The sequence below is a fragment of the Gavialis gangeticus genome, unplaced genomic scaffold, assembly GCF_001723915.1.
Source record: "Gavialis gangeticus isolate Ggan-Ray unplaced genomic scaffold, GavGan_comp1, whole genome shotgun sequence".
Taxonomy (NCBI): Eukaryota; Metazoa; Chordata; order Crocodylia; family Gavialidae; genus Gavialis; species Gavialis gangeticus.
The window spans coordinates 127,470,922-127,488,341 of record NW_017729024.1 but is presented as its reverse complement, the minus strand read 5'-3'; the positions used below and the strand labels follow the sequence as shown (position 1 = coordinate 127,488,341).

The 17,420-nt window shown below is 42.2% G+C and overlaps 3 protein-coding genes across 5 annotated transcripts in view; 2 read left to right on the top strand and 1 right to left on the bottom strand.

Moving 5' to 3' along the window:
- FAM169A (family with sequence similarity 169 member A) overlaps positions 1 to 5,549 on the top strand; it is a 79,999-nt gene extending 74,450 nt beyond the window's left edge. For both annotated transcript variants that reach the window (XM_019517693.1, XM_019517692.1), the window contains exons 12-13: positions 100 to 294; positions 1,141 to 5,549. In XM_019517693.1, coding sequence (XP_019373238.1) covers positions 100 to 294; positions 1,141 to 1,695 — 750 coding nt within the window. In that variant the 3' untranslated portion in view covers positions 1,696 to 5,549. The remainder of the gene's footprint in view (positions 1 to 99; positions 295 to 1,140) is intronic.
- A 2,580-nt stretch (positions 5,550 to 8,129) lies between these two features.
- On the bottom strand, positions 8,130 to 14,393 carry NSA2 (NSA2, ribosome biogenesis homolog). The gene is made up of 6 exons (XM_019517691.1): positions 14,281 to 14,393; positions 13,982 to 14,169; positions 12,470 to 12,620; positions 11,755 to 11,934; positions 10,246 to 10,438; positions 8,130 to 8,417 (listed from the first exon to the last, which is right to left on the bottom strand). The coding sequence occupies exons 1-6, from the start codon at positions 14,281 to 14,283 to the stop codon at positions 8,350 to 8,352; spliced, it is 783 nt and encodes a 260-aa protein (XP_019373236.1). The 5' UTR covers positions 14,284 to 14,393; the 3' UTR covers positions 8,130 to 8,349.
- Positions 14,394 to 14,623: 230 nt separating this feature from the next.
- The window catches only part of GFM2 (G elongation factor mitochondrial 2), a 29,230-nt gene continuing 26,433 nt past the window's right edge, over positions 14,624 to 17,420 (top strand). For both annotated transcript variants that reach the window (XM_019517689.1, XM_019517690.1), the window contains exons 1-2: positions 14,624 to 14,686; positions 17,056 to 17,145. In XM_019517689.1, the coding sequence (XP_019373234.1) occupies positions 14,639 to 14,686; positions 17,056 to 17,145 (138 nt within the window). In that variant the 5' untranslated portion in view covers positions 14,624 to 14,638. The remainder of the gene's footprint in view (positions 14,687 to 17,055; positions 17,146 to 17,420) is intronic.

The window sequence follows — 17,420 nt, the reverse complement described above, 5'->3', positions numbered from 1 at the left end:
CTCCCTAGGGCCTTCTCAAGTACCCCTGGGTGTATGTGTACCCCTGGTTGACACCCCCTGTTCTAGTGCACTGGCTTGACTTCATAAATATTATTTTAGGAAACACTCAATGGGGAGCTAACAGAAGAATCCATCAAGACATCCCTTATGGCCGAAGAAGAAAACACTAATGAAGTTCTAGATGGTGAATCAAAACTGCAGTCTGACAGTCCAGAAGAAGAACCTTTAACTGTGTTCGTTCCATTAATCCTGGATTCTTCTGCAAAATCTTCTGAAGACACTGCATCAGATAAGGTGAAGTAAATGCAAGAGCAGTTATCAGACCAGATGACAAAGGTCCATAAACAGAATAAAGTGAGACTGCTTTCATTAAGATAGACAAGCCAGACGGGAATAAAAACAAAATTATTTATATATGTTTCTGATTATCCCTTATAATCCCTTTTTCAGAGGTACCTCTTGGCATCCAACACATTTGATTCAAATTGCATCTTTATATATAAATTATTTTTAAAATTGTTATTGTTTTACTAGCATTCAGTAGGAAGTAAGTCAGTATCCATTATAATTGAGGAAAAAAGGCTTTGGTTCAGTTTATTCTAGCAATGCTCAAATACTAGGAAAATGGTATGATTAAAAATAAAACAAAAACCCCTCTATGGTTCATTCATTTCTGCTCATTCGTTAGATTTTATAAAATGAATGGGTAAGAGTAAAATATATAAATGAAGACTGCAATTATTTGCTGGTAAAATACACAAACCAATGAAATATAAAGACCCATGTCATAAGAACTATATGGTTTTAAGGGCACAGGTAATATTACAGCCAACAGAGTGATAATTATTGGAATGTCAGATATTCATATTTCTTGAGCATTCATTTCAAAATATTCCCCTTGTACCTCAGGAATCCTTTGAATTTATTATTCTTTTAAGTAAGAAAAATTAGGGACAATATCTTTAATCAGAACCCAGGTCCAAATGAAGGAGAGAATTAGATGAACATTGCCCACTCTTGTGAACTACTGAGTGCTTCATCTGCCTTTTGAAATGGCTGTAAGTTCAAAAGTAGTTGGTACCTTACATCTTAAGAGCCTGAGTTGTTCCATTGATTTCAGTATGTTTGATCTTCCCCCAGGTTTTGAATGCAGTAGATTCAGAAATACTGCCAGAAGAAAATACACCTGTGGGAAAAGAGGGAAGTGAAGAAGAGCAACAAGAAGTTGAAAGGAAGAAATCATCTGTTGAAAGTGCAAACACTGTTGCTTCAGCATCAAAGGAAGAACCATCAGACAATGGCCTTCCAAACTCTGTGATAACTGAACCACCAGAGGAATCAGTTTCTGAAAATGTGTCGCCCAAAACCACTTCTTCGTTGGAAGAGCAAAATGAGGAAGTAGGGCACGACTCCCAGGAGGCCCCTGTTGTTCTTGGTCAGAGTTCTTTGATAGTGGTTGAACTTGAGGATGTCTCATTCCAGCAACATTCAGAAGGGCAAAAGAACCAATCAGAAGAGCAGTCTGAAGAGTCTGCAGAGCAGACGGATCAGTATACACAGACAGCAGCAGAGAGAACTGCTGACAGCAGCTCAGAAGAAGCAGAAATTGAGGTACCAATAGTAGATCGGAGGAACTTGCGAAGAAAGGCCAAAGGATACAAAGGGCCACCCAAGAAGAAAGGAAAACCAGCTTAAAATGAAGTATTATTTAATCCACCTATTTGTAAGAAAGTTATTTTGTTTGAAACGATAGGGTATTATTTAACTATGTGGGAGACAGGATACACACACGTTTAAAAAATTGGGTTGGATTTCCCTTTGGGATTCACCACCTTTCCTTAACTTCTCTTGAATTTTTAACCACTACATGTTGAGCTTCATCAGGGTATGAAAGTAAATGGCCAGTCTCCTCCTTTTATAAAGGATAGATACTGAATAAACATAAAACTGTGTTAATAAAGCAACAACTTGCCTTTAAAAGCTTTTTTTTCTAAGAACTGTGAGCAGTGAAATTCTGTCCCCAGCAAAGTTATTGGCAGTTTTTTCCATTGACTTCAGGAAGGCCAGAATTTCACCTTGATGTTTATAAAATTGCATTTGCTATCTGAAAAGATTAACAGGACAGAAGGCGAAATACCATATGTACTAACAGAGAATATAGTAAACAAAAGTAACCTGGCACAATTATGGATCTCAAAATGAATGCACATGCAGGACATACCCATGTAACTTGATAGCCCCAAAATAGCATGAACAGTACTAACCATTTTTAATACTTTTTTTAGGTGAGCTCACCTTTTCCATCCCTAATTCCAAACCACTAATTTGATAATTATTTGAAAGATAGCAGCTAAGTCACTGATATGAAGCACAACCAAAATAAAGTCTCATATTGTGCGCTATGGTAATGTAGCTCAATAATGAAGCTTTTCAGTTGAGTTTTAATGAAGTTTATATGATAAACAACAAGTTTCCCAATGTATGTTTGCTAAGGATTAGTTTTGCAGCATCGTGTGTGTGTGGTTATACCCCCCACAGTTACAGAACTATTTGACCTCCTTCCCAGCTACGTACATGTGCTAAATAGATTCTTGATCACTTATTTGTGCCATGTTACAGAAAATAAGTTGTGAATTTTTGTTTAGAAGTGGGCTGAATGGGAGCGGCACCACACATTTTCCACAGTGGATATGTTTGGCAGCTGTTAAAAGTTGTACCTTCAGATGTTGACTCTTGTGAGCCATCGATTTTGACACTTTATTGTTTTAACTTCAAAGTTTAGTGAAGGCTGCAGCAAATGTCCTTGAGGCCAAATCCTTTGTCTTCATATAGTTACCAGGAAATTGTTGCAATTAGATGAAAAACAGTAGTGCCCTTAACTCCAATATAAGTCTAGGGATAAAGGTTTTCCAGTTTCATAGTTTCTTGAGGGGGAACCAAGCATGTAGTGTTAAGACAGACAAGGCAGGCAGGGAAAAAAAACAAGATAATTTATACACGTTTCTCACTATCCTTCATTAGTCCCTTTTTCAGAGGTACCTCTTGGCATCCAACAATTTGATTCAAATTGCAACTTTATATATCAGCTATTTTAAAAATTGCCATTTATTTTTTTTCCAGTAATGAAGCTCCTTTGAATAATGGATAAAAACTCAGGAATAAATAAGAATAGTGGTGTGTGCATGGAAAGGAAAAAAAAGGTACTTGGCTACACAAAGATCCAAAAGGTCTCAAACAAAGGTAACTATTTCTTTTAGGATTTATAAATAAAAGGTTCACTTGAATAACTTTAACAGTCTTTTAATTTTTATCCTCTGAAACAATTGTAAGAATCTGTCTTGATTTTATGGCTGTACAGTTTAACTTTTTAGATATTTTCTTATTTCTTACTTCAGCTGGTGAAACAACACTATCTTCTTTTTAATCTGTTTTGACTCACTTTAAAAGAGTGCAGGTTTTTAGCAGGGTGTATTGCTTGACTTCTGGGTGTGGGGTGCATGGAATCATTGAGTTTAATTTGGATTTTTTGGAATGTTGCACTTTGTAACTTTTCCTGTCAGTGTACAGTTGTTGTATATTAACTTTGTGGATGAGAAGTGTAAACAGAACTTTCCATGATTATTTGTAAATAAATACATTCAAGTGAACCTTCAGCATTTCTAAAACCAATTAAACATTTTCTATAAAGCACATCGCAAGAACCTTCAATTATGTATACTGTGGCTTCCCTTTTAGTGCTAAGATGTGTTGTAAAATTAGGCAAAGTGGTGGTTGAAAAATGTTACATTTTTGTTGCATCACCAAGGGTTGGACTACTTAAGGGCTGGTGGGGTCAGACTAAAGAGATGGTTTTCACAAATAGTAAACTTTTAACAAGCAGAAGATAGAGCTGCGAGGAATTAAATGTTGCTAAACAGTAATTCTTACGAGTACATCAGCTGATACAAAAGTATCTCCTTTAATTAAAGGCACTTTTATAAAAAATAATTATAATTGGGTCCTAACTCTTTCAGTTATTTCTAGATTGTCTGGTGCTCATCAGTTTTTCAGATTACATATGCTGCATATGCTGTTATTTTGTGTAAGTAAAGGAAAGTCAGTACACTTATTTGGTTCCTTCCTTTCTACACTTTCTTATGGCTACTACATATCTGGCTTTTATGCTAGGATGCCCTCTTTTAGACATCTCTTGATTTTTGAATTCGAAAAAAAAATGTAGTAATGCTACTGGGACCAATTGTAGCTTCCACTGAAGTCTACTGGAATTCTACTATTGATTTCAGTTGTGGCAAGAGACAAGATCTAGATGCTGAATCTGATCTCACTTAAACTGGTATAAACTCTGAGTACCTCACCCAAAATGCCACTACATTGGTATTTCAACCAGTATAACTGAGATGAGATGAATAATAGCCTGATTGTTTGGAAAACAGAACATATCCAACAAATGGATAAGTAGGAATTTGTAGCCTATTTGTAGCCACTCTGCTACTACCTGATGACCCTTTTGCCTAATAAGATTGTACCAATAATTTTGAACCAATTAGTGCAGTTACTTCTGCAAAGGAATTATTTTGGTGTTGACCCCCCTCAGCTAATATTACCTGGGTGCTGAAAAAAAAGATGAATGTGGCACAGAAAATTGCATCACAGTCTATACCTTCTGCTTGTTAAAGCAAGGAGAATGTCTCCAAGTTGACAACAAATTAGGTCAATGAAGAGTTTAAGTTGGAGAAATTAGCCTTTTTTAGGCTTGGACAATATACTTCTTGTTGTCTAACTTGCTTATTAGCATTGTACTGTTACACAATTTTTAAGGTCTTACTGCACCAGCAATCAATAATTAAAACATTGTATGACTTTATACAGTTTGTACCAAATGTTATTAAAACATCCTGTGGAACAATGCCTGTAGAAATAAAGCAAGCAGTATTATTCTAGTCTTTGTTTAGTCTAGGAATAGAGCTTATAGAACATTAAATTGTGGCCTCAGCTCACACTTGAATGATAAATAGTTTCATATTTGAACCTGTTTGTTCAAATGTCTATTGTATTGTTAATCAGGAATTACTTTGCCTCTTGCATTCTTTCCTGTTTAATGACTTTTTCCCATTTCACGCAGAATTCTTGTTTGCTGTTTTCATGCTTTTCAGAATTCGTCACATGAAAAGGTTTTTCATATCTTCAGAAATGCTTTTAGCTCTTTCAAATGCTGCTTGCCTATCCCTTACCATTTGCTGTTTTGTGCACCATCACACTTCCTGTTATGCATAAGCAAGCAATAAATAGTCCATGTAATCCGCTTCTGTGCTCCATTCTAAGTGATAGCATTTTCAAATTTTATTTCCAATAAGATGTTTTAAACTTATTTTCTGAAGTGTGCTGTTAGGTGTTTTATAAACTTGTACTATGTTTATAAATCTTACGGAAAATGTGTTGCTATTCTAATTACTGTGTTAAGTCTTGTTATAGTATTTTTGTTTTTCCTTTTTAGTATTGTCTTGCTTTTTGGAATGTTTCAAAGTAGTAATTAAACTTATATTTTGTGAGGTTTTTTTTTTCTTGTTTCAGTACTCAAGTGCCCTCTGCTAAACAATAAATATTTTCATGATTAGATTGGTCCACTAGGCATTATGCAGCCAACTGTAGTCGTGTTTATAGTACAGCAACTGGTTATTCTTGCTTTAGAGGTGGTGGGTCTTACCTGTGGGAACTCCAACTACATGAAAAACATGCTTGTCTAATTTTTGATGGCATCCTGTATGTGAAGATCTAAAAAATCACTAGCGTTTCAGATGAGTGGGAAGGCCTGGGACCAGGGAGTATACATCTTGATAAAATAGCTTTTTAGAAAGAAATTTGCTTATAGTCATGTTCAAACGAGTCATGTCACTTTGTTCTTTTGTTGCATGAACCAAGTTTGCTCGAAATTTGTTTGCAATTCAGAAACCTGATGCTAGGTAATACACTGGACTGGTAAGATGCCTCCCTCCCCCTCCCCAAAGACCAGAACTCCTTTTTCAGACAAATGAATTTAAGTCTGTCAGTGCAAGAGAGAAGAGAGAACTTTGCACAACAGCCTTTGTAATTTAAAACATTTCAGTTCGCTTGTTGTTTCAGCGTTAAGTATTGGTATTTGTATTGGGCTGAGATTATCCCTTGCCTGCAAAAAATAAGTTTCAAGTTGGACATACCTCTTTGAGAGTGGGATTGTAGACTAATGAAATTGAAGTATGTGTGCATGTTTGCAGGGTTGTGGCATTTTTTTCACTTTGTACTGCAGAAGGTCTAGCTTCACCATTATCTCAGTGCTGGAAACAGTAACTATTTAAGTCATATGCAGTGGTACGTGGCAAGTATGCCTGATAGCCCTTTTTTTCAGAAGTACCTCTGCTTTTTTATTTTAAGTGATAGAGAAGGCATATAGTTGTGGAGAACATGAGGTACAGACTGAAAAGCCAAAGGTGTTATCATGTGTATCTGGTCATGCATCTTACTGCTTATGGTTGTTTCCTGCAGTGCTTTCTATTCAACACAGATTCTTTAAGCAGGTAGAAGGATCTGCAAGTAACTTCAGTTTTTACCTCCTAGTCCAGTGGTTCAACTGGAAGACTATACAGTGTTTAGTGTACAAACATGATGCGCCAAATAAACCCAGAGGTTTCATATAGAAATCCATGAATCTCACACACTGGCCTGTAGTGTTTTTCTGGAGTTCTTTATAAAAGAACTGTTTTTTTTTCCCTATCATCAAAAAATGAATGAAAACTAAGCTGGTATTTTCTGAGGGGTGCCAAGTCTAACAAATATGAGAACCATCATCCTAGCCCAAACCTGATTTGAAGGAGTTCTGTTAAGTGATCTTTGGTCAAAGCATATTAACTCTGACAAAAACACAGAGAAAGTTATTTAATGATTTATTCCAAAACTAGCTGTAGTCTAGACCAGTGGTTCCCAACCCCTGGGCCAGGAAGGGTAGGCTGCCAGACTGGAAATCCAGAAGTGACTGGCATACTGCAGACTGGCAGCCAACCTTTTTTTTATACACAGTTGGCTGCCGGTCTGCAGTATGCTGGTCCATGATCTAAAGAGGTTGGGAACCACTGGTTTAGATCATTACTTATGATCCTTTCTCCAGAGAACCAGCTCCTAGCAATAGAAAAACAACCTTTTGCAAATATCTTTAAGAGGGATAATACTGTCCTAGCTATAACTCTGACCTGAGCTGTGTGAGAATAGATTGCACTCCTTTCCTTCTCCAGAATACCTTTGGAATATGGGATGTACTAGTCTGCTGAATTGAGTTTCACCCTAATTGAATTTATTGGAGAAGTGGTAACATGCTCCCTGCACATACTGTAGTTCTTCCACAAACCATTATCTAGAGTTGCCTAGCTATCATTGATACCTCATTTGGACTCTTCCTGAAAACTGTAGTTTGTTTTCTTCCCTTAAAGATCCCTTTAGCTTAGTATATGAACTGGTTGGAGGTGGTAAACGGTCTGCTAGGGCTGTGCAAAATTTCAGCAGCCATTTCATTTCGGAGGTGTTTCGGTGCCTGAAATACCAAATCTCAAATGAAAAGGAAGGCTTCAAAACTAAACGAAACCATCCAAAACACTTTGGGAATTTTTGGAGGCACCCATAGGAAGAGTCCACTGCAGCCCTCCTTTTAAAGTACTGGGAGGCTGGGGCCGGGCAGCTATGGGGGTTTCTCTCATGGCTCCCCCTGCCCGGAGAGAGGCAGGCACAGCCAAAGGAGCTGTAGGAGAATCTGCAGCTGCCCAGCCATGCCTGCGTCTCCCTGGCCGATCTGAAATTCTAAATTAGTGCTGAAACAGAGCTGAAACTCTGAAACTGATTCGGCTGAATTGAAATGGAATGGTGATCCAAAACACCGAAACGAATCACTGGCCGAAACAAAACAGCCAAATCCAAAATGAAACACGGCTGTTTTGCACAGCTCTGCTGTTTGTCCCTTATGTCCCAGTGGCAAGATCACCACTCAGATTTGAATTCTTTTCCAGATTACACTAGCACTTCAAGTCACCTATTGCAGAAAAAAAATTACCAGTTTCAGTTAATTACAGAAACCTGAAAAATAAATTTAGAACAAACTGAAAACCCAAAACAGAAAAACTGAGAATTTATTCTGGCATTGGTCAATGGACCCATCATCATCGAGCTTTCATCGTTGTAGTTTTTCAAAAACTTAAGTTGTTCAGCATCCGCTCTCTTCATGGGTTCAACAAATTCTTGTTCATTTAGAAGCTCTAAAACTTTTTCAGGAAGTTCTACCTACACCTTTACAAGAGTCTGGGTGCAGTATTTAATCGTCTGAAATGCCACTCAGACAAGCAGAAGTGCATTGATGCAGCCGTCATTTTCTGGGTTGTTGGTTACTTGTGCATATTTCCCTAAAGAAGGGGACAAAAAGGGAGTTGGGAGTGAAGTTAAATCACATTGTTTTCCAATAGCTCCTGTTCCAACAGAAAATTATACACCATGAAATGTGGTAAGTTAACTCAACCTCGGCTTAAGTTAGGAAAGCTAGGATTTTCATACGCACGGTGTATAAACTGTGGCTGGGCTTGGCTGGTACAGCCCAGCCCCTGTCAGCAGTGCTGCCTGAGCTGCAGGAGCTGAGTCCCAAGCTCGGCCCTGTCTGCTGCGAGTGGCATGGCTGAGCACCAAGCCCAGCCTCATCCCCTGCAAGTGTCATTGGGCTTAGTGCTTGGCAGCGCTGCTAGCAGCAGACAGGGCTGGGCTCAGCACTCAGCTGGCATGGCCCCATCCCCTACAAGCCTGGTGCTCGTTGCAGGGGATGAGGCTGCACCAACAAGCAGCATGTCCCCAGCTGAGTGCTGAGCTCAGCCCCATTCCCCATCCTCTGTGAGTGGTACCGGGCTCGGCACTCAGCTGGGGACGTGCTGTTCACAGGGGCTGGGCTTAGCTGGCACAGCTCCATCCCCTAGGGCTGAGCACTGACACTCATATCTCCTGCAAGCAGTGCTGCCAAGCCTGATGCTGCTCAAAGGGAATGAGGCTGGAGTCAGGACACGGCAGTGCCACTCACTGGATGGGGCCAGGCTTAGTGCTTGGCTGGTGTGCTGCTCACAGGGGATGGGGCCATGCCAGCCCAACCCCTTCCCCTATGAGCACAGCTGCCTGGGCTGTGCTAGCTGAGCACAGAGCCTGGTGCCACTTGCAGGAGAAGATGGTACAGTGTATAAGTTGAGGTTACATTCTCAGAGGCCAAAATTGGGCTGCAAACCCCACTTATATACTTAAAAATACAGTATTATTTGAGCATCTTAATCTGCCAAAGTCCTCTCTACAAACATTCCATTCTAGTCTAAGACTTTCCCAGCCTGTGTGCTGTCACAAATTAACAGGTGTATCACAGAATTTTGCCATGGCAATGAGCTACAATAAGCTCAGAAGTGTGGGGCTGAGGAATGCCTTAACAGGTGTGCTACACGAAATGTGTTAATGTAAGTGTGCCTTGGGCTGGAAAAAGTTGAGAAACACTGGTCTAAAGAGACTCCTGCTCTAAGACACTATGCTAAAACTGCTGTTTGATTGTGTTAGGCACTGATCTTCAAATTTATATTTTTCTAGTTTACTTAACAACACCCATCCAAATTCTACAACAATAATTAGACCCTCAGAATACCTATTTTAAATCGCACTGAAGAAACAGCATCTTACCTACCAGGTCCACCCCATTTGTAACAACTTCATAACCAGCCCCAGTCATATAAAGACTTGTACAAAGGCTTTGCTTTATCCACTTTGAGTTAGTTATACTGATTTCAGTGGAACTCTTGTGTCAAATTATTCATGTGCTTAACTGCAGAAATGAGGCTATCTGTCAATGTCACACAGCTAAGGAAGCAACCCAGAACTTAGGTCCAAGAAAGAAAGATGCATATTTAATTTTACTTATGTAAAATATTTTACACTTATCGCATTGCTAACATTGAAGCCGTAAGCTTTAAGTGCCAATTTATTTAAGACTAACATGCTTAAGACAAATTTCAGAATCAATATTTATTAGAAATTACATCTACTATTGTTGTTCTTTTGCAGTTGCCAACAGGTATTTGAGGATAGGCAGGGAAGCTGCCTGCTTCTGGGACTCCCAATCAAAGACAGCAAGCTTTTTCCTTGCCCTTTATTCTTCTTCTTAAGTTTCAAGACCACTTATACAATGTAGCTGATAGCTACTGGCTGGATACTTACCCCAGATAACTTTGCCACCTTGTGTCACGAGACCAAGCTCACTCACATTCACTTCTATGACTGTACCTTTGGTAATTACACCCAAAGTTGTGTACAGAGGAGAAGAGGGATTTTTCTTTACACCAAGGATAGGCAGGCAAAAGGTAGCTTTAAGTTCAGGATGAGTTACGTGAGCCTTCTTGAAACGTAAACCCTGTGACAAACGTTAGAGCAGTTTAGTGGCACACAAAATTCTTAAAGCCGTTGCTAAAAAGTTAAGCTCCACTCAAATCACATTTATTTCCCTAACTTTTTCTATTTCCAGGTATTACTGAAAAACAGTGAAATGTGCTGTAAATTAAAACTAAAAATCACCTATTTTAAAGATACCAGATTTGTTAAATTGTGATAAAATAATCAGATACAAGTTCTTGGGGGTGATATGCTGGCATCTGAAGTGATGCATTTATATCTCCTTTTAAATTAGCACAGGGAGAAAGCAAAGAAAGTATTCTGCAGGCTGGAAAGAACCTCACCAGGTCATCCAATCCAGTCCAGTCCAGTCCCCTACTCATGGCAGGATCATTCCTGGCTAAACCATCCCACTCAAGTGCCTGTACAGTCTGCTCTTGATAATTTCCAGGCATGGAGATTCCACTACTTCTCGAGGTAGCCTGTTCCAGTACTTAACCACCCTCCTGGTCAAAAAGTTCCTCCTAATCTCCAACCTGAATTTCCTCTGCTTGTAACAAGGTCAGGGAACTGGTGGGCTAGCCTGCTTTTCTGAAGAGCAGTGTCCTCGTTCTGTTGATTATCTTATGATCTTGAACTTAATCATTTTTGGCACTATCACCCAAGTTACCTTCCCTCACACATTCTCAACCAATTCCTTCTGGTTTGTGAGCAACAGGTTGAGACAAGCTTCTCCCTAATTATACAGCATTTCCAAATATGTCAGAGCTCCTTAGAAGGCAGGTATTTTTAACCCCATTTTATACCTACTGGGAGGTGGGGAATGACCTGTCTAAAAGTACCCAAGCAGGCCAGTGGCAGAACTAGGAAGAGAGACCAGGTGAACTGTCTCTTGAAAGGAGGCCATTTGTCTCTATGTATATGGCTGATTTTAATGTTCTCAAGCATCTCCTCACAGCAGATTTCAAAGCTTCTTTCTTAACCTCCTCTAGCTTCATACATTGCCAGGTAAGAGTTTAGAATAGAGATTCTCAGCCAGAGTGCCACAAAATCCACACAATGTTTTCACTGTTAGGTATACACGATTCACAAGATAAACCTTGAGATTTCAAATAAGAATTCATAGCATTAAAAACATTAAAGATCAGAAAAAGCCTTTATGATCAGCACTTATCAGAGCAAGGGCAAATGTAGATTGCCACAAACAATAACAGAAATGAGCCTGATATAGGACAGTTTTAGCTGTATATCACAGAAGACAAAGGGAAGCCTTGATAATGATAAATAGCATAGCAATTCAATACTACAGGAATGCCCAAATACACATATGTAACTTACCATTGGTCGAATAAATCGCTCATATTTGGGAGGTTTTCGAGTAAAGCCATCCCCAACAAAGCAGACTTTTGTAACCATCCTCTTCCAGGCCTTTTTTTTTCTCTTTCCTGTTCGGATCACTTTCAGAACTTCTGTTTCTCCCTGAGCACGAACTTTTGGCACAGGAACCTCCCATTTCCCCTACAAGAGATACCATGGTACCGTTAGAGTTTTAGTGTTGGGAAGTGACAGAGGAGACATACACACAATAAAATAAAAGTTTTACTGAAAGGAAATTACAATCTCTCCCCTTTGTACATCTAAGGTTGTACCAACTTCTAATACATAATAGTTGTGTGCGTCACAGGAACTGAACTTTTTGAAATCCTTTTGACAAAACTGTACAGTTGGTATGGACAATATGTTACAGGTCTCAATCAGCTGAATCTGATCAGTGAGCCAGTTTGATTTGCTGTTTGTTTTGTCTTTTGTTCTTTAAAAAAAAAACAAAAACACATTACCTTAATAAAAAGGTAGAAAAGAAAAGTGCCATCTAACACACTACTTATGAACGGTAGTTACTGCTTATGCTCATTCCAGACTTAAACATTTCTCAGCAATTTAAAATAGTTGATATCAGACTTGCAGAAGTGTTTAGATGTTGCTCACAGAGTGTAAAGAAACTGACACTAGAAAGAGCAAGAGCTGTTATCTGAGTGTCAGTATAATTACTTACGGCTTTCTCTTTTCGTTTCTGTTTGATCATATTAGAAAGGACTTTAGCCCGGGATTGGCCCTCTCTGTCCAGGAGGTATGCTGGCATAGCTCCTTCAGGGGTCTTCTCATCATTCTTTTGTTTGGTGTTTCTCTTTTCGTGCATCTTAATGCTAGAAGGAAAATCAAGCAACTTTCAGAAAACATTGTCAAGAGATGCAGAGAGACTTTTAAGGAGAAGCACACTGTAAAACTACTGTCCTTTATATGTTAAACTTTATCTGTACTCAGAAATTAATTTCAGGGATTTAAAATGTGACTTATGTGGATAAACTTGTTCTGCTAAAAAGCATGTATAATTAAGGATCAGTCTTAAACAATATTTGTGTTTAAAACTGTTGATCTCATTTTGTCAACCCCAGTTCTGAAGAATAACTTAATTCATAGCACAAAGCCAGCAAACGTTTACTTAAACGGACTGAGTTCTTTATCAATGAATGTGCAGAAGACATGGAGACTCAGTTTTTAGGGATTATGAAGTAGTTCCTAGTGGTCTTAAAGGCAGTCTGTATTGCATAATAGACTCCTGTTTGTTCCTCGGGGTTCTCCCTCAATCTTCACTTGTCCACTTCATCCACGATTCTACATTTTGCAGGAACACTAACAGTCAACCTGCAGACTGAACCTGACTCCTGTTCTTAGATGTGGAGGCAGTGGTTAGGATTTGGGGCCAAATGCAAGCCAGAGTGAGCTTGTTTTGAAAAAGCAAATAAAAGAGCATTGTCCTGTACACAAACAATAGGACAGTAACCAGTTATTCCAGCAGAAAGAGCAAAATGGACTGTACTTGATGTGTGCTATGAAACGGCCCCAGAGAATAAAACCCCAGATGTTATTTCCTCAGTTGTGTTGAAGAAGCTAACAGAGTTGTTTTAAGACTAGCACCATACCATCTTAAGAGCCAAATAATGTAACTACATAAAAGGCTGGCTGTTTCCTACTCTATTCAAAGTACGGTGCTGTGCTTTTCTTGTTACATATGAACTGCCATGTACTGGGTCAGATCATAGGTCCAGCTTGCCCAGTAGCCTGCACCATGCGGTGTTGTTAGCCCTAGGGGGCCTAGGCCCACATTCCCTGGCACATCAAATAGACCTGTATCGCATAGAGGAGAGGGTGGATGATGAAGAGTGTGCAATTTGGGTCTGACCAGGGTTCCCCCACGTTCATCTCTCATTTGCAGCCTCCAGCATTTAAAGTTTTTGTTAACCTATTCTACAAGGCAGCATCTGAACAGCTGGCAAGCTGATTCCCTGCCATGTCTGTACTATCATCACTACTGGCTCTTAGAAGCAGGCCCAGGGCTTGTTACATGAAGCACATCCAGCGCCGGGCACCCTGCAGGCTCGGGGCAGGGGGAGTCAGCTCTGCCTCCACCCCAGAATAAGCAGGTGTTTTACTCCTGGGCTTTCAGCCCCGGATGAGCAGGGCCAGGCAACTCGCGGGGGTGTTGGGGGGGGGGGGGGTAACGCACGTCTTTTTCATCTGGATCTTCTCGGCGTGGCGCTGCTTGTGGTAAAGTTTGGCTTTCAACCCGATCAGCTTCTTGGCTTTCCTGGAGCGCTCGTGGGCCTCGCGGCCCTCCCGCTTCCTGCGCCGCTCATGGTGGTCGAGGCGGTAGCCATAACGCTTGCGGTGCAGCTCGATGTGCTCGTTCTGCGGCTGCGGGACACAGGCGACAGGTCAGTGGCCGCGACCACGGTCTGTCCCGCTCCCCTGCCCCGCACCCGCAACCTTCCCCGCTCCGCTAGGCGCCCCGGCGCTCGCACTCACCATGGCGGCGGCGGCGGCGGCAACAGCCCACGCTCAGGTCTCGGCCGCGGGCACCCCAGATCCGCACGCGGAACAAAAAGGCCAGTCCAGCCACGAAACAGCTCCGGGTAGAGCTACGTCCGGCACGTTGGTTCCGCCCCTCGGAAGTAGCCACCGTCGCCTCTGCTTCCGGCCTTTTTGTCCTCTTGGGGGTGGGGGAAAGGATGATGGGAGGAAGCCGGGACTGGAGCTCGTGGCCGGGCCTGTTGCAGCAGTCAGAACCCAAGGGCTGTGGGGATGGAGCTGCCCGGAAGGAAGACATGGATCTGCGGAGGAAGCGGAAGTGGCGGGGCAGGTAGTTTTCGCCGCTCGCCTGCGAATGCGCGGGCGCAGCTCCTTGCTGCGGAAGGGGGCGCGCGGCTCCGCGGTGGGTGCTGGGGGGCGCCTGGGCTTTGGTTTCCCTGTAGCCGCCGCCCTACCTCGCGGCCCGGGCTGGCCTCTGCTGCCGCTTATCTCCGGCCTGTCCCCGGTGCCAGCTCCAGCGGCGGAGCTCCCGGCGCTGCGCTGGGCCCCGCTGAAGCCCGGGGTCGGGCTGGGCATCGCCCTCGCGGCGGGTGAAGGTCCCACTCGAAATGGGGAGGCGGGGCGCGGAGCCGAGCGGGAGGACGTGGGCTCGGGGCTCCCCGCCCTGCTCCTGTCCCTCGGACGCCCCGCGCCCCCTGTCTGCCCGGCAGCAGCAGGTGGCACAGCTCTACCCTACCCCCACTGCCGCGGGGCTCCCGAGGTGACACTTGGGTGGGCCCGGCAGGGGGAGGGGGGAGTAGATGGCTGTGTAGCTTTAACAACTGTGGGAGCTTGAAGGAAACTGATGTTGCTCTGCTTGCTGGTTGTTGGATAGAAAGTGGGTTTTATGCCACATGGCTTCTCTTTTTCTGGCTGAAACTGCTAGCAACAGTCTCAGATTGGCAAATGCCTGTCTTTAAGTTGTTCCTTAATTGACTGCTGTCCAGTTACTCAGGAACAGACTAGGTTTCTTTACCAGTTGTTGAATTATTGAATGTGCCACAGAGTCAGATGGCAGGGTCCTTGAAAACTTGATGGTGTTATAGTATTACTGTGAAATTGTGCTTTCTCCTCACAGCTAGAGGTGCTATAATATAGCTTCTTTATCTTATCTCTGAGTTTTAGGATTTTCAGATAATTGGCACCTAAACATGGCCTGTTCTGCTAAGTTTAGTCCTTTCCTCTTGCAAAATGGGTATTGATATATTTTTTTCTTTGATAAGTATGTGCTGGATGTTTGTGAGGTGTGGTAATTTTAACACCTTGTGTTGTTTTTAGTTTCTGATAAATTACAATCAGATCCTGCTGATCTGGTGGGAAGTGGGATGGTGTTAGGCCTAGCTTGCATTGTGCAGTTCTGCCAGCAGAGCTTAAAGAGTACACACACACAAAGTCCTCTGCAGCAACACAGCTGTCTGAACAAAGAAAGCTTCTGCCATTGCTGAGCAGGCAGTGGAAGGCATGTGAAAATGCTTCTGCACTTTCAGCTGGCCACAGTGGTCCCTTTTTCAGCTGGTGCCTTCCCAGAGTGCACTTCCCACTAAAAGCACAGCTGCTGTAGAGGAGCTGTCAGAGGCATATAGGTGTGCATGTTGTCTGGTGGCTTGTCAGTACAGGCTATAGCAGGAAGGGGCAGTTATTTTGGGTGAAGGACCACTTACCGAATTTTGGCAAGCTGTCGAGGGCTGCATTTTCCCCTCTGGTGCTAGGCAGGGGCTTTTGGTTGGGGGTGGGGTGGGGCTGGGCAGGCCTTGCTGCTGGGTCCTGCCACTGGCTTCTTCTAGGTCCTACTGCCTCTGGCTCCTGTCATCTTTAACAGGCAGCCAGGAGCAAATAAATACTACTTTTCTAAATTTTTTAGGGGCCCTGCGGGCCAGATAGAATGGCCTGGCAGATTGGATCCAGCCCTTGAGCCATATTTTGTCCACCTCTGGGCTATAGTATTCTGCCAGAACTGCTGGTACCAGAGATAGCTGAGGCTGCATCGCATGTTCAGATGATCTAAGATAATTTTTCCTTGTTTGTTTTCCTGGTAAAAAAAAACAAAAAAAAAAAAACAAAACCCAAAAACTTAACTGGAGGTGCCTGAACAGACATTTGAATGCTGAGCCCTTGAAGAGCAGAGAGCTTGCAGTGCTGGCTGTGCAGCCAGAGGATCCCTGTGTGTGCATCTAGGCATGCTCTTCTGGCTCCCCTAGTTTGCCTGGAAACAGATGGCAGTAAGGCAGCCCTGACTGACTGACCTGGACTGCTCAGGATCAGCCTTTGCGTCTCTGCAGCACAGAGTGGGGATTGTGAAGGAGGGTTATGTTCTGCTTTCTGGTCTGCTGGAGCAGTGGAGTCCTGCCTGAGAACTTTGCTATCTTTGGGAGGAGGGAAGGAGCAAAGCACCTATGGATGTTGAAGGACTATTGTGGCTTTTCTCAGAGGGGGATGTATACAGACATTTGCTATCCCAGGGAAAACTATCCTGGGAGTGATTTAACTTGAGTTGCTCTCAGGTTTTTCTTCTGGAGTGGCCATTTTTGCACAGGGAGAAAAATCTTGAACATCTGTACACCCATGGCTTCTACTGGGAGAGTAGCAACTCTCATAGTAAAAACTGAATATTTGTACATGCCTGTGTAGGTGTAGCCTTAGATTATTTAGTATTACGATTTACTTAAATAGAAGTAGTAAAGATGCTTAATTTGGATGGTCAGCCTTTTATATACAGTTTGTTTGTATTCGCAGGTTGTGACTGTAGATGGTAGAACAATAATGTTCAGAGTCATGAGGAAATTGCCAGTAAATGTTCTGACAGCTTCAAGTTGGTGCAATAGGGTAAGACTTTCCCCAAATTTATATATAGATACTCCATATTTTTCTTTACGCAAAAATTAGTTGAGTTTCCTTGTCCATATCATCTCAGTAAAATAATACAGTATAATCTCCGTTATCTGGCATGAGTGGGGAATGCTGGATGCTGGTAATATGAAAATGCTGGTTATCTAAAAATACTGGAGCCAGAGTGGGGGGGGGGGCTTGCACATGGCAGCACAGGGTTGTGGACTGGGGGTGGGATTTGCACATGGCTTACACCCAACGGCAGCATGGGG